Raw genomic sequence first — 13,736 nt, forward strand, 5'->3', positions numbered from 1 at the left:
GTGACCGGCAGCGGCACAAACCGACCCTGCAGATCAGCAGCAGTACTGAGGACAACGCAGTTCTGCAGGCAGTGCATGATTCAGTAAACACAGCAGAGCCAGATGCGCATTGATGCACTCACAGGAATTATTTACTGCAATTACAGAAAAACAGACATCTATTAACTCCCACTCTGAATCGTTTACGTAGAGCTCAGAGGGGCCAGCAAGGCAACGTCTGCTCCTGCCTGTGGCAGCTGTAACCTCGACCCTGAACCGCGTTATAGCGCCAGCGCCCCCCGCGCACAGACCTGACCGCCCGCTCCTTCCGGTTCCGGCCGGAAGCACCCGCCCCACTGAGGGCGGTGGCTTCGCGCCCCCTCCCCCCGCGCATGCGCCGCCCGCCGCCGCGTGTGTCCCTCCCGGCGCGCCGTAGCTGCGGGCGCGGGGCCGCCGGCATGTTCCGCATCGAGGGCCTGGGCCCCAAGCTGGACCCCGAGGAGCTGCGGCGCAGGATGCGGCGGGACGTGCTCACGTCCGTGCGCAACTTCCTCATCTACGTGGCGCTGCTGCGGATCAGTGAGTGCGGGGGGCACCGGGACCGGAGCGGGACCGCGCTCCGCCCGGCGGCGCCTCCGGGGCCTGAGGTGCCGCTGAGGCCCGAGCGAACGCGGGGCCCGCGCCCGCATGGAGCGGAGGGAGCGGGGCCGGGGCCGGGGCCGGGCGGGCAGCGCCGGGCGGGCAGCGCCGGGCGGGCAGCGCCGGGCGGGCAGGGCCGAGCGGGCAGCGCCGGGGGGCGCGGGACCCGCAGCCTCTGCTGTTGAGCACGGAAAAGTCACGTCTGGGTGGGTGTTCGGGGTGCCCTGGGCTGCATCCCCAGCCCCGTGGGCAGCAGGTTTGGGGGATCCTGCCCCTCTGCCCCGCTCTGCTGAGACCCCCCTGCAGTGCTGGTCCAGCTCTGGGTCCTCAGCACAGACACACATGGAGCTGCTGGAGGGGGGCCAGAGCAGCCCCAGGAATGACCCGAGGCTGGAACAGCTCTGCTGGGGACAGGTGACAGAGCTGGGCTGTTCAGCTGGAGAACAGAAGCTCCGGGACACCTTAGTGCACCTTTCAGTGCTTAAAAGGGGCCCATGAGAAAGATGGGACAGACTTTGAGCAGGGCCTGTTGTGACAGGACAAGGGGCGATGGTTTAAACTAAAGGAGGGAGATTCAGGCCGGACATGAGGAAGGAATTGTTGTCCTGAGGGTGGTGAGAGCCTGTGCCAGGTACCCAGAGAGGTGGTGGATGAACCATCCCTGAGACACCCCAGGCCAGGCTGGACGGGCTCTGAGCACCCTGAGCTGTGCAGATGTCCCTGTTCATGGCAGGGCACTGGATGACCTTTAAGTGTCCTTGCCAACCCAAACCATTCCGTGATTCCCCTCCCCCCTCCGCCCCCTGTTTCCAGACCCAGCCCAAGGCTCTCACGGCAGCACCAGCACCCACCCCTGTGTCCCCCCTTGAATCGCGCTGTCTCGGCTGTTAAACCGGTCACGCGGGGAGAGAAGGGACAGGGACCATGTGGGAGGCAGCGGTGGCATCTCAGTCTGAGTGTTTTAGATGTCACATAAATGTGCTGCAGTTTCCTCATGGACTCACCGCAGACTTCTTGTTTTCTTCAGCTGAGTTAAGCTCACGGTGCTTTATTTTCTCTTTTTCAGCTCCTTTCATCCTGAAGAAGCTGGACAGTATATGAACACCGAAGAAGACTCAGTGTATGAAAACATGAAATGGACGGTAGCTGCTTTCCCCTGTTTGTTAATTAAATGTTGTGCCAGAGGCAGACAGCCAGTACTAAATGGTTCTTAAATGTGTCACTTAAGCATATCTGACATAGGAACGGTAGCGAAGTCGGGAGCCCGGGGAAGGCGTCTGTTGTCCCCTCTGGTGGGTTCTGCTCACAGAACACTCCCCGATGTCATCGAGCCGTGATTTAGGACAGAACACTTCCCGTACTGTTCAAAACAAAGCCCATCTCCCTGTTGTACGCAGTGTCACGCACCAGCAAGTTGCTTTGTTGTGCAGCCGCCTCTCGACCGCTACGCGTGCATCATCACCCAGCCTGTCTGCGTGGAAAACAACGTTGTAATGAGTCCAGCTCGCCAGCAGTGTGATCTGAAATAAATGGAAGAGCAGCTGTGTCACTTAAGTCTGGTAGCGATTTATTTTTAACAAGTGTCGCTGAAACTGGAGCTTATGAGATGTTACTTCCCGGGGTCTTTAGCTTGGTGTCTCCTCCACCGTTTCAGGTGTTGAGGGAAAGCGGTTGAGTGAAAAAGACAAAGCAATGGTGTGTGTTCCAGGTTGTTAAGTGCGTAGTAACTCAGATGTGAAACACGAACATGTAGTCAACACTCGGAGCAGTAAAAGGGTGAAGGTGGCTCAGCTTTATCCCGCTGCCGATCCCTATTTCCACTTAATTAGAGCCTCCTGGGTCTGGAATTACGCGAAGTAAAGCAGGAACACCCCCCATTTCTTCTGTGAGCTACCGGGTGAATTTTAGTCCTTTTTACTGTGACGTTACTGCCTCGTGCCGGTATTTGTTATATCTGGAGCTGAGCTCTTTCTGCCATAAGCTGCTGTACCCAGTAGCTCAGGGGTGTCGCTTCACTCAGAGGCTGCAACGTTCTCACCTGGTGCCAAAATCGGGGTTATTCGCCCCGAGAAGCAGCTGCTGTGTGAAGGGGGCTGCGACTGCCCCTCTGAAAGGGGCTGTGTGTGCTGTGGGGCTGGCACTCACCAAACGTGCTGGTTTAAGACGCCCCTGAGCCGAGTTCCTAAAGCAGGAGGTGGATTCTCACCGTTCGGGTTACTCCCGTTTGCCCAGGTCTCACAATGAGGGTTTGACTCGATACCCGTAGATCAGCTGCACGCCAGATCTCCAGAGACACGAAGGCTCCTCAGCCCTGTACTTAACGCCTTGAAACACGAGATGTTGATGCTGTGTGTGCCTTTGGCTGCTGCACCGCGGGTGATTTTGGGACACCAGTCCCCGTTCTCCACCCTCTGACGTCCCTCGCTGCCAGACGCTGGTACCCACCGAGGGGCTTTGTCCTGGGGCTGCGCGGGGGGAGTCGTCGTCCCAAAATCCTGGGATCTCCACCCAGCGTGAGAACACGAGTTCACGCACAGGTGGAGGTGTTTGCTTTGCCCACAGTTCTGCACAGCAAGGGGTGCTGGGCGGTCCCTCGCAAAGCTGGCGCACCAGGAAACCAGCGCGTGATACGTTTATACATGTTCATTCTATGGCGGCTCCTAATATTCATGTATGTTCACACCTACTTAAAAGTCTGTTGGTTCAACCTTTCCCCGCCCTGGCTCAGAGGTGCAGTAAATATGAGATGTACAGCTGCTCAGCAAATGGGATCCTCCCCGGGAGGGGGGAGATGTGATTTTCATTGAAATGAGTGTATAATGAGGACGGTTCACCACAAGTTCCCAATGTACGCTAATCCAAATTTCACGGTTTGTTACCATGCGCACATTTTCTCTTTTACAGTCTCCTTCCCCCCCATCCTTTGCAAACAAAGGGCTCATTAACAGTGTGTGTTATGCCTTGAACAGCTGTTTTTTGCACCTTTGGACAGCAAAAGAGAGGTGGCTGTGGAGGCGCAGACTCCACTTCTTCTCTTCCAAGTCTCTCCTCAACAAAGGCAGGAATGTTTGGAATAAAGACAATTAACGGTGCTGCTTCTGGAGCCCATCAGGACCTTGGTCCTCATTCCTGGTTATGGGATGACCAGGATGCGTCATCTCGCGGACAAACCCCCACCAGGACAAATCGGGAACCACGAGCTGCCCCGAACAGACAAAACAACCCCTTTGTGGTCAGCACCGTGGCCATCCCGCTCGTTTTTTGACCACCAACTCATTTCTGGAACAATGTCCTTAATTATCACGAGAAGCGAGCAGAGGAGACGTGCCGCCCCCTCCTACCGGCACGTAAATCCACTGGGTGACAAAACTGCCTCACTTGGGACATTTTTGAGTGTTTTTGGTCTTTGTGTGCATGGCATTAATGAAGTTTCACAGTAATTGTTTCATCACGCCCAGCACCACGACAGCTACAGAGAACGTCACTGAAATGATGGCCTTCAGAGAGGTGAGACCTTATTTGTTCTGATATCTCAATCTATCTCTCCTTTTCCTCTTTCTCTCTCTCTATTCTGGACACATAAGAGTAAAACCTTGTGAGTTTTGTTGTTAAAGTCTTGCAGAGTTTATGATATAGTTATGGGCTTTGCAAAACCATTGTTCGGTGTAAGTCCTCTGAGTGTCTGTAGGGAACTGCTGATTTAACTGGACCCGTTGGGTGATTGTCTCGCTTCGGGCCACCACTGGAGTGTTCAGCAGCCTTAGCCAGCCTGCAGCCCGCGGTGTGTGCCGCGAGTCCTGCGTGTCCGTCGTTCTGCACAGACGGGACACACGGGCTGTGGGGACGCGGCGCTCAGCGCCAACGTGGGAAATGGGGAGAGGGGCAGAGAAAGGAGAAAACCCCAGCGCCTGCTTGTGGTCCCGCAGACACAGGAGAGGGAGCGGAACTGGGAAGTCACAGAATCACAGAATGGCCTGGGTTGGAAAAGCCCTCAGAGATCATCCAGTCCAACCCTTGGTCCAACTCCAGCCCACTGACCAGATCATGGCACTAAGTGCCATGGCCAATCTCAGTTTAAAAACCTCCAGGGCCGGTGAGTCCAGCACCTCCCTGGGCAGCCATTCCAATGCCTGACCACTCTCTGCACAGAATTGCTTTCTAATCTCCAGCCTCAGTTTCCCCTGGCAGAGTTGAAGCCCATGGCCCCTTGTCCTATTGCTGATGCCTGGGAGAAGAGCCCAATCCCCACCTGGCTAGAACTGCCCTTCAGGTGGTTCTAGAGAGTGCTGAGCTCAGCTCTGAGCCTCCTCTTCTCCAGACTGAACAAGCCCAGCTCCCTCAGCCTCTCCCCATAGGGCTTGTGTTCCAGTCCCTTCCCCAGTCTTGTTGCTCTTCTCTGGACCCTCCAGCACTTCAATCTCTTTCCTGAGCTGAGGGCCCAGAACTGACCACAACACTCCCGGTGTGGCCTCCCCAATGCAGAGCACAGGGGAAGGATCACTGCCCTTGTCCTGCTGACCACGCTGGTTTGGATACAGGACAGGACACCATTGGCCTTCTTGGCCACCTGGGCACACTGGTGGCTCCTGTTGAGCTTCCTGTCCATTAGTTCCTCTGATCACAAGAGCAGAAGTGACGGAGGCAGCGGGAGGCGGCGGTGGCTGCGGTCACGTCACAGCGCGGGTCTGCAGAGCCTCCCCGCGCTGCTGTGCTGCCAGGCGGCGCTCAGCCCGGGGCGCTGGTGTCACCCCCGTGCCCAGTCGCAGTTCTGATGTGTTTCTCTTCTCCCCGCGCAGACCGGGTTTCTGCCCAACGTGTTCCGAGCCATGTCGCACCGCCCGGCGGAGTTCAGAGCTTTCTTTGCTTATTACGACACCGTTATGAGCAGAGACTCAGGTAACGCACTCACGGCTGCCTCGGAGCTCCCTCGGCTCTGTCGCTGTGAAAAGCTGCTGCGAGCGGCATTTCTGACATCCTCACGTGTTTTGCCTCACGCTGCCTTCCCAGCCCATAATAACGGCCGGCGGAGGCGGGAGGCGCACGGCTGCTTCTGTGCCCCGCCCACTGCCACACCCACTGCCCGCCCGCTGCCCCGCCCGCTGCCCCGCCCGCTGCCCCGCCCACTGCCCGCCCGCTGCTGGGCCATCGCACAGGGCGCAGAGCTGCCGCTCGGAACCGGCCCCGCTCCGCCTGTTCTTGGGGTGATTCGCCCCGAACCAGCCGGGGGTCGCAGGGCGGCCGGGGCCCAGCCGGGTGGCACAGGGCGGTGTCTGGGGTCACGACCCCGCTCCAGCACGTGCTGAGCGGCCCCGAGCGCCATCCACCAGCGTCCTTGACCTTGGGGAGTGAAGGACACACCCCCCTGCCCCGCCCCTTGTGACATCACGGGTGGGCGTGGCGGGGGCTCTGCCCCGGGGCTGCTGTCAGGGGCTCCTCACCCCTCACAGCCGCCCCAGCGGCGCCGTGGCGATCCCCGCTGCGCACGGGCCCTTTAAGGTGTGGTGCCCGTGGGGCGTGGCCACAGGGGGAGGGGCGTGGCCACGTGGGTGTCTCTTACATGTGGGTGCGTCCAAACGGGCGGCACGGGCCAGCGGGCGGGGCCTAGAGGCGGCTGACCAATGGGCGGGCCCGGGGGCGGGGCTGTCCGCGCGGAGTGACGTCGCGTGGCACAGCGACAGGCGGGCCGTGGCGACGGTCCTCGCGGTGACATCATCACATGACGTCAGATGACATGCGTCACGTGACATCGCATTCAGGGCGGGACACGGTACGTGCGACGCAGAAGGCACGGGTGTGACGTCATCTGTCCGCCTCTGATGACGTCAGTCCTCCAATGTGTGTGGAGAGTGCCCCCTGGTGCGGCCCCAGCGATGCAGTGGGATGGGGCTCTGGTCTGTATTGGGAGGCACGGGTCCATACTGGGAGGGTCCTGGTCCGTACTGGGAGGGTCCTGGTCTGTACTGGGGCCACTGGTCCATACTGGGAGGCACTGGTCCATACTGGGAGGGTCCTGGTCCATACTGGGAGGGTCCTGGTCCGTACTGGGAGGGTCCTGGTCTGTACTGGGGCCACTGGTCCATACTGGGAGGGTCCTGGTCCGTACTGGGAAGTGGAGGCAACAGTGAGAGCAGCACCAGTGGGCACTGGTCTGTACTGGTCTGTACTGGTGGGTGCTGGGGACAGGGGATGTGACATACAGCAGTGGCTGAATGGGGGGAAAATGGGCAAAATGGGGCGAATGGGGGAATTTGGGGTAAAATGGGGGAAGTGGGACAAAAATGGGAGGAAAATAACACGTAAAACGGGAAATGATATAAAAATGGGAAAAAGCCACCACAACAACAAAACAAAACCAGCCGAACAAAAACAAAAACCCACAAACCAGGAAAATGGTTAAAGGGGGGGAATTGGGGAAATAGGGGGAGAAATGGGGGCAAAGATGGGGAAACTGAGGAAAAATGGGAGAAAATGGGTAAACGGGAAAAAGTGCGGAACTGGGGAAAATGGGGAGAATGTGGAAAAAAAACAAGGAACAAATTAGGGGGGAAAAACAAGGACAAAGGGAAAAATGGGTCACAAATGGGCAAAAAGTGCGGAGAAAACCAGGAAAAAGGAGGAATGGGGAAAAAATGGGGAGATGGGGCAGAAATACACAAAATTCAGGGGAAAATGAGATAAAACTTGAGGGCAGATTGTGGGAAAATGGGGAAAAATGTGGGGTAGTGATTTGTGAATGGGGGAGAAATGGTGGAAATGGGGCGAAATCAATAAAAAGGGAAGAAACAGGGAAAGGGGGAAAACAGAGAATGGAGAAAATGGGAAACAAGGAGGAAACAGGAACTAAATGAGGCAAAATGGGTCAAAACCAGGAAAAACGGGCAAAAATGAGACAACATGGGGAAAACGCAGCCAGTTAAGGGGGTTGGGGCAAGAATGGGCCAAAATAGGACTAAAGCAGGGAAAAATAGGGGAAAAAACAGGGAAAAACTGGAGCAACACCAAGAACAAAGAGGAAGAGGTGAGGTGAAAATGGGCAAAATCGGGCCAACCAAGGAAAACTGAGGAAAAATGGGGGCAAAATGGCAAAAGTTGAGGGGCGAGCAGGCCATAGGGACTGAGCACACCAGTATGGCCCAGTACACCCCAGTACCGCACACCCACCACACTGGCTTGCCCGCCTCCATCCCGGTGCTCCGTCTGGTCCCAGTGCTCCCAGTCTGGTCCCGGTGCTCCCAGTCTGGTCCCGGTGCTCCCGGTATGGCGTCAGCACGAGTTACAGCTGAAGATCCCAGTATGAATCCCCGTGTTCCCAGTACAGTGCCAGCCTGGGCTGCAGCTCTCCCAGTATGATCCCAGTGTGGGCTCCAGGGCTTCCAGTGCACTCCCAGTGTTCCCAGTATGTGACCTGTGACCCCCAGCATGGGCCCTGAGGCTCTGAGCGCAGCTCCAGTGCCCTCCCAGTGTGGCCCCCAGTGCTTCCAGTACAGATACCAAGACCACTCCCAGCACTCCCAGTACTCCAGTCCTCTCCCAGTGCTCCCAGTATGGGCTCTGAGCCTCCAGTTACAGTTCCAGGACTCTCCCAGTGCTCCCAGTATGGGCCCTGTGGCTTCCAGTACGGGCCTCAAGGCTCCAATTACAGTTCCAGGGCACTCCCAGTGCTCCCAGTATGGGCCCTGCGGCTCCCAGTACGGGTCCCAAGGCTCCAATTACAGTTCCAGGGCTCTCCCAGTGCTCCCAGTATGGGCCCTGTGGCTCCCAGTATGGGCCCTGAGGCTCCGATTACAGTTCCAGTGCTCTCCCAGTATGGACCCCAGCACCAGCAGTACAGGCCCCACCATTCCCAGCAGACACCACCAACAAAGAGTTTCAATTCTGACCCACCCAAGTGCCTCCTGAGCCCCAAACCCCTGGGAATTCCCCCCAAAAATGACGCCACCATCCTGCCATCACCTTTATTGGGGGTCGCGCAAGGTCACAGGATCAGGCCCCCCCCAGTGAACTCCATCCGCTGCGAGGGGAGAGAGAGAAAGGGGTGAGCGGGGGACCCGGTGTGCAGGCCGGGAACCCCGGTGTCCCGGAGCCGCGGTGACGTACCTGCGGGGGGGTGACGAAGGCCAGCCAGTCAGAGGGGCGGGTGGGCAGCAGCCCCATGGCCTGGCACTTGTAGAGGGCCAGCGCCAGCCCCAGCCCGTTGCCCACCAGGAACACCAGCCCCTGCAGCGCGCGGCGGCTCGAGCTCTCCAGCGCCTTCAGGGCTGCGGGGACAGGGGCACAGGGGTGTCACTGTCACCTGCCTGCCTGGCACCGTGGGGAGAGGGGCGGTGATGGGCGCAGGGGAGCGTCACACGTGAGCGTGGCACAGGGGACAGGCGGGGCTGATGGTCACAGGGGTGGCTGTTGAGCGACATGTGGGGGTGACCAAAGTGGGGTGACTCTCACAGGCGTGACTGTAAAGGGGTGCATGGGGGCCAGTGACCTAGGGGTGGCTGTTGGTGGCAGCTGACACAAGGGTGGCCGTTTGGGGACATGTGGGCATGGCTGTCACAGGGGCGAATGCTGTGGGACATGTGGGGGCAACGGACACGGGTGTGACTGCTGTGGGGGACACAGACGGTGGGGGCTGTGGTGGGCGCGGCTGTGGGGCTGAGGCGGCCGTCACGCCGCGGGGGTGTCAGGGACACCCGGGGGTCCGTACTCACTGGCGGAGAGCGACATGAGCGCCTGCAGGGGCCGCCAGCCCATCATGCAGACCATCATGGCGGGGAAGATGGAGATGGTGTTGCCGGCCATGTACATGATGAACAGGTTCATGGGGATCTGCTTCAGCGGCGCCAGCGCCACGTCCCAGCAGCGCTGCGGAGAGGGGACACGGTGTGCGGGCTGCGGGGACACCCCCTGCGGGACCCGGGGTGCGGAACCGCCGCCCACAGGGCGCCCGGGCGTCTGGGACGGGACTACCCCCCACAAGGGACCCGGGGGAGCGCGCGTGCCCGCCCACCTTCTCCATGAGGATCTTGTCGCTCTCGTGGACGCCGCCCTCCCCCAGCTGCCGCTCGGCGAACCCCAGCGGCCCGCGGCCCTCGGCGGCTCCGCGGGGCCTGCAGGGAAAAGAGGGGGCCAGGTGAGGCCGGGCGGGCCCCTCAGATCCCTCCCCGGGCCCGCAGGTGCCTCCCCGGGCCCCGCAGATCCCTCCTGGGCCCCGCAGGCGCCTCCCCGGGCCCGCAGGCGCCTCCCCGGCCTCACCGCCCGCCCGGTGCCGCCGCCAGCTCCAGCGACCACTTGAAGCGCCGCCCGCGAACCGCCGCCGCCGCCGCCATCTTGCGAACGACCGGATGGAGGGGCGGTCACGTGAGGGGTCACGTGAGGAACCGACCGGAACTCCCCGCCTCCTAGCAACGCCGCAGCAAGGCCCCGCGGCTGCGTCCTGTCCCGCAGATACCACACATCTTTAAAACATTTTGGAACTAGATAGATGGAATTGATAGGTAGAATTCCATAGTTCATTCCGTAAGAACTCTGGCATTTAACTCTCCCCGTGTCCCGCAGCTATCACGTATATTTAGAACATTATAGAACTACAGGTAGAATTCATAGGTAGAATTCCACAGTTCGTTCCTTAAGAACTTTACCATTTAAACCTTTAGGGTGGTTCAGAGTTTCGGTCTGTGTGTGTAGCTGAACAGCTGCGCCTGGACTCCAATCTGCGGGTAATGTGGGTAAACCCGAGCTCTGTATGAGCGTACAGCAGGTCAGCGACGCCAGTTCCCCTGCGGCAAAGTCCCTGCAGAACAGCAGTTAAAATCATTTTCTGTTTTTCTCAAAAATACTCATGCATTAAAAAAAAAAATAAAAAGGAATTTATTTAAAAAGCGATGTTTTACGTGGACTAATAATCGGTATGAAACCATTTCACAGTGTGGGCTTTTAATCCACTGTTAACAGTGTCTTAAATGTGTCAAAAAAGTACTTCAATTAGGCAAAGTAATTTGCCGGTATTGCCAAGACCATTGTTTAATATATTGTCCTATAGTTTGCACAGCACATCAGAAGAATGTTTGACTTTGAATTAATCTGAAATTCTATTGAGAGGCTGAGCAGCAACTTCCACAGTTTTCCCGCTGCAGGTTGGTGAGAATGGAATTAATGCATCTGAGCCTTTGGGTCCCAAAGCACATTGTTGTTTGGGGTTGTTTTTTGATCTTGTTTTCTTTATTAGGAGTTTTTGCATAAATGAGCAAAAGGCTCACTTGGTATTTTAAAACTGTGCTGCAAATAACTGTATGTTTTAAAGGCTCCTTGTGCAGTATTTGCACAGCAATGCTGCTCTGTAGAGTTGTTGGGTAGTGATGTGAAGTCTGGCCTGCTCCGTTATCCAACCAAAACAACCCGCAGCAACAAGGACATTTTTGTTTGAAAGGCGCATTTTGGCTTTTAATCACTTTTTAAGATAGAATATTCATGTGGCAATTTCTAGATGTCAGTAGGAAACCTCAGTCTGTATCTCAACAAGAAGACCGACCCCCTTTTTTCCCAAAAGATCAAATTAAGTCAGAAGTCTTGAGAATGGGTTAAATGTAGGAATAGCAATAGGTCAGTAAAAGTTTCTGTTGTTGTTTCTGCATTAAGTTTCTGTTGTTATTGAGTTTCTGGTCTGTGAGAAGCTCTGCAGGGCTGGAGTGTGATTATTGATGTTGTAATTTGAAAGAAGGGGGACTTTCTGCCTTTCTGCAGCTGTGTTCAGTGGAAGACACTGGCTCCGGTGTGTTCCCGTGGTTCACCGGCGGTGTGTTGTCCTGCTGGTGTTGTCACACATTGCTCGTATCTCCCGCTTCTCGAAACAACCGATGCTGCTTTACCGTGAATCATACACTGACGGACCAGCAAGGGGGTGTTGTTAGTTTGAACGTCAGAATTACTGCAGCGGCTGCTAAAAAAGGCATTTTGGAGTAAGAATGTTGCTGATGCCAAGCATGTAAACATGAATAAAAACCCCAAACATGCAAAATTTGATGGTTTTAATTTAAAAAACTGCAAAAAGTGTTTTTTCCCCATCATAAACGTTGTGATGTTGCCTGATGTTCAAAGGATCGGGCCTCCAACAGCGACCCCAGCTGTGCCAGTCTGAGGTGCCATTCTGGCGCTATTTGAAATAACCCTCAGTTTTGGGATGATTTTAATTCTTAAAATTAAAAAGAAGCCTCCTGAAATTTGGTGATTGCTCAAAAAAACACCAGTTTTGGAAAACTTGGGTGACCCAGGTAAACCGTTTTGGCAAAAAAAAGGCTGCAAGGATTATAACACCACCATACATGGTTTTCTTAATTACAGGAACACATTCCCGACCATGGGAAGCTACTCCCAACCGTAGGAAATCTCGGTTTAGTTTTCATGTCTGTTGGTAACGTGTTTTATCATATCAGCATCATAATGCCCTTTTATTTCTCCCTCTCATTAACAGCAATACAGCTCTTTGTAATAAAACGGCACTGATTTGCTTCTTTTGGCTTTATTTCTTAGCAGAAGGAGTCTTGAGGTGCTCAGAGGCTTTATGAGGAGATGGTTTGGATGGAACGGCTCTGCATGAAGTAAATGTGGTACCGAAAAGCAGATACTTACCTTCTGCTGTCTTAGCACAATGAAGCTAATGTAATTAAAACTACGTGTGGGGTTTTTTTGTTTGCTTCATGGTTTTTTTGTTTATTTGATTGTTTTAATTAATTATCATTTATTACTTTTAAGAAGGACCTTTGATAACTATGTGCACACAAATCGTTAGCGAACAGCCTTGAAACAGGTCCAGCTCCTTGCTTGCTGTGTCGATCATCGTCAGACTCGTAAAGACTGTTCTGCATCTACTTGCACCAAAGCAGCTCCACAGTTATCAGTACCCAAGGTTTTAACTTCTGAGCTCTGCAGGAATTATGTTCAGCAATCTGTTAATTTAGCCCTCATTAAGTGATTTCCAAAGTGCTGCATTTGCCACGCAAAATAACTAAGGTTTATCTTTCATTGCTCTGTGTGGCCATTCGTATGAGAGAAAACCGCTCTGAGACAGCCCGTGTCAGCAAACGTCCCTGGGGCACTTGCTTTTGGCTTCAGGTTGCTGTGAAATTCAGGTTTTCTGCAAGATGCCAGCTGAAATCAGCCTCTTGTCTTCATCCGGGTGTTTGAGATGGAAGGACAGTTCTTTGCGTCTCTTACAGGCGTTTTTTTATTCAAGTTTTTTTATTAAAATACAAAGATTAGTATTTCAAACGTGGAAATAAGAACATTTTTGAACTAAATAGATAGAATTAAGGTAAGACCACCAGTGTTTCCTGTATTCTGTTAATATGTCAAGGTGTGTGTATACAATATATCAAATTGCTTTAAACGCCCCAGTAGTGTAAAACGTGAAAGGCGTTTTCAGAGACTCTCAGTCCTCAGCTGCTTGTCCAAGATTTTGTTAATGATGTTTTTGTTCATGTTTTACAGAAGCAGAATTGCAAAAAGCCCGTAAGAAAAGACGTTACTCTGGACTGTTCTATTGACTGCAGCAGGAATTCAGGATGCCTGGAGAGGAGGATGTTCCCTCCCGAGCCGCTGCGATCCCGCTGGCCCGCAGGGCTGTCAGAATCGTCCTCTCGCAGCCCACCCTTCCCCTCCCAGAGGCGGCGATTCCAACCCCCCACCCCGATACCGCTTCAAAGTAAGCTGTCCGCTTTACCCAAGTCACAACGGATCAGGAATAAATAACAATAAGTAGTAAGAAATAATAATAATAATAATAATAATAATAATAATAATAATAATAATAATAATAATAATAATAGTAGTACTAGTATTATGAAGAAGGAGGAGGAGAAGAAGAAGAAAGAAGGAGAAGAAGAGGAAGGAGAAGGAGGAGAATGAGAACAAGAAAGAGGAGGAGAAGGATGAAAAAAGGAGAAAGAAGAGGAGAAGAAAAAGAAGTAGAATGAGAATGAGAAGACAGAGAAGAAGAAGAATGAGAATAATAAGAAGGAAAGAACAAGAAAGAAGAGAAGGAGAAGAATAAGAAGGGGAAGGAGAAGGACAAGGAAAAGGAGGAGAAGAGAAGGACAAGGAGGAGAAGGAGGAGAAGGAGAGAGAAAGAA

At 54.6% G+C, this 13,736-nt stretch overlaps 2 protein-coding genes across 4 annotated transcripts; one reads left to right on the top strand and one right to left on the bottom strand.

The window, feature by feature from the left end:
- Nucleotides 1-372: 372 nt before the first annotated feature.
- On the top strand, nucleotides 373-2,156 carry TOMM5 (translocase of outer mitochondrial membrane 5). 3 transcript variants are annotated; one of them, XM_080362319.1, is made up of 3 exons: nucleotides 373-558; nucleotides 1,685-1,738; nucleotides 2,016-2,156. In XM_080362319.1, the coding sequence occupies exons 1-2, from the start codon at nucleotides 438-440 to the stop codon at nucleotides 1,717-1,719; spliced, it is 156 nt and encodes a 51-aa protein (XP_080218445.1). In that variant the 5' UTR covers nucleotides 373-437; the 3' UTR covers nucleotides 1,720-1,738; nucleotides 2,016-2,156. The 3 variants fall into 3 exon arrangements, with proteins under 3 accessions (XP_080218445.1, XP_080218446.1, XP_080218444.1); XM_080362320.1 differs by having other exon boundaries at nucleotides 1,685-1,760; nucleotides 2,016-2,149; XM_080362318.1 differs by having other exon boundaries at nucleotides 1,685-2,152.
- Nucleotides 2,157-8,558: 6,402 nt separating this feature from the next.
- EMC4 (ER membrane protein complex subunit 4) lies at nucleotides 8,559-9,969 on the bottom strand. Its single transcript, XM_080362857.1, has 5 exons — nucleotides 9,865-9,969; nucleotides 9,620-9,719; nucleotides 9,321-9,474; nucleotides 8,716-8,876; nucleotides 8,559-8,629 (listed from the first exon to the last, which is right to left on the bottom strand). Exons 1-5 carry the CDS (start codon nucleotides 9,936-9,938, stop codon nucleotides 8,594-8,596), a joined length of 525 nt encoding a protein of 174 aa, XP_080218983.1. The 5' UTR covers nucleotides 9,939-9,969; the 3' UTR covers nucleotides 8,559-8,593.
- Between the last annotated feature and the right edge of the window lie 3,767 nt (nucleotides 9,970-13,736).

This window comes from Nesoenas mayeri, assembly GCF_963082525.1.
Source record: "Nesoenas mayeri genome assembly, chromosome: Z".
In the NCBI taxonomy this organism is placed as follows: domain Eukaryota; kingdom Metazoa; phylum Chordata; class Aves; order Columbiformes; family Columbidae; genus Nesoenas; species Nesoenas mayeri.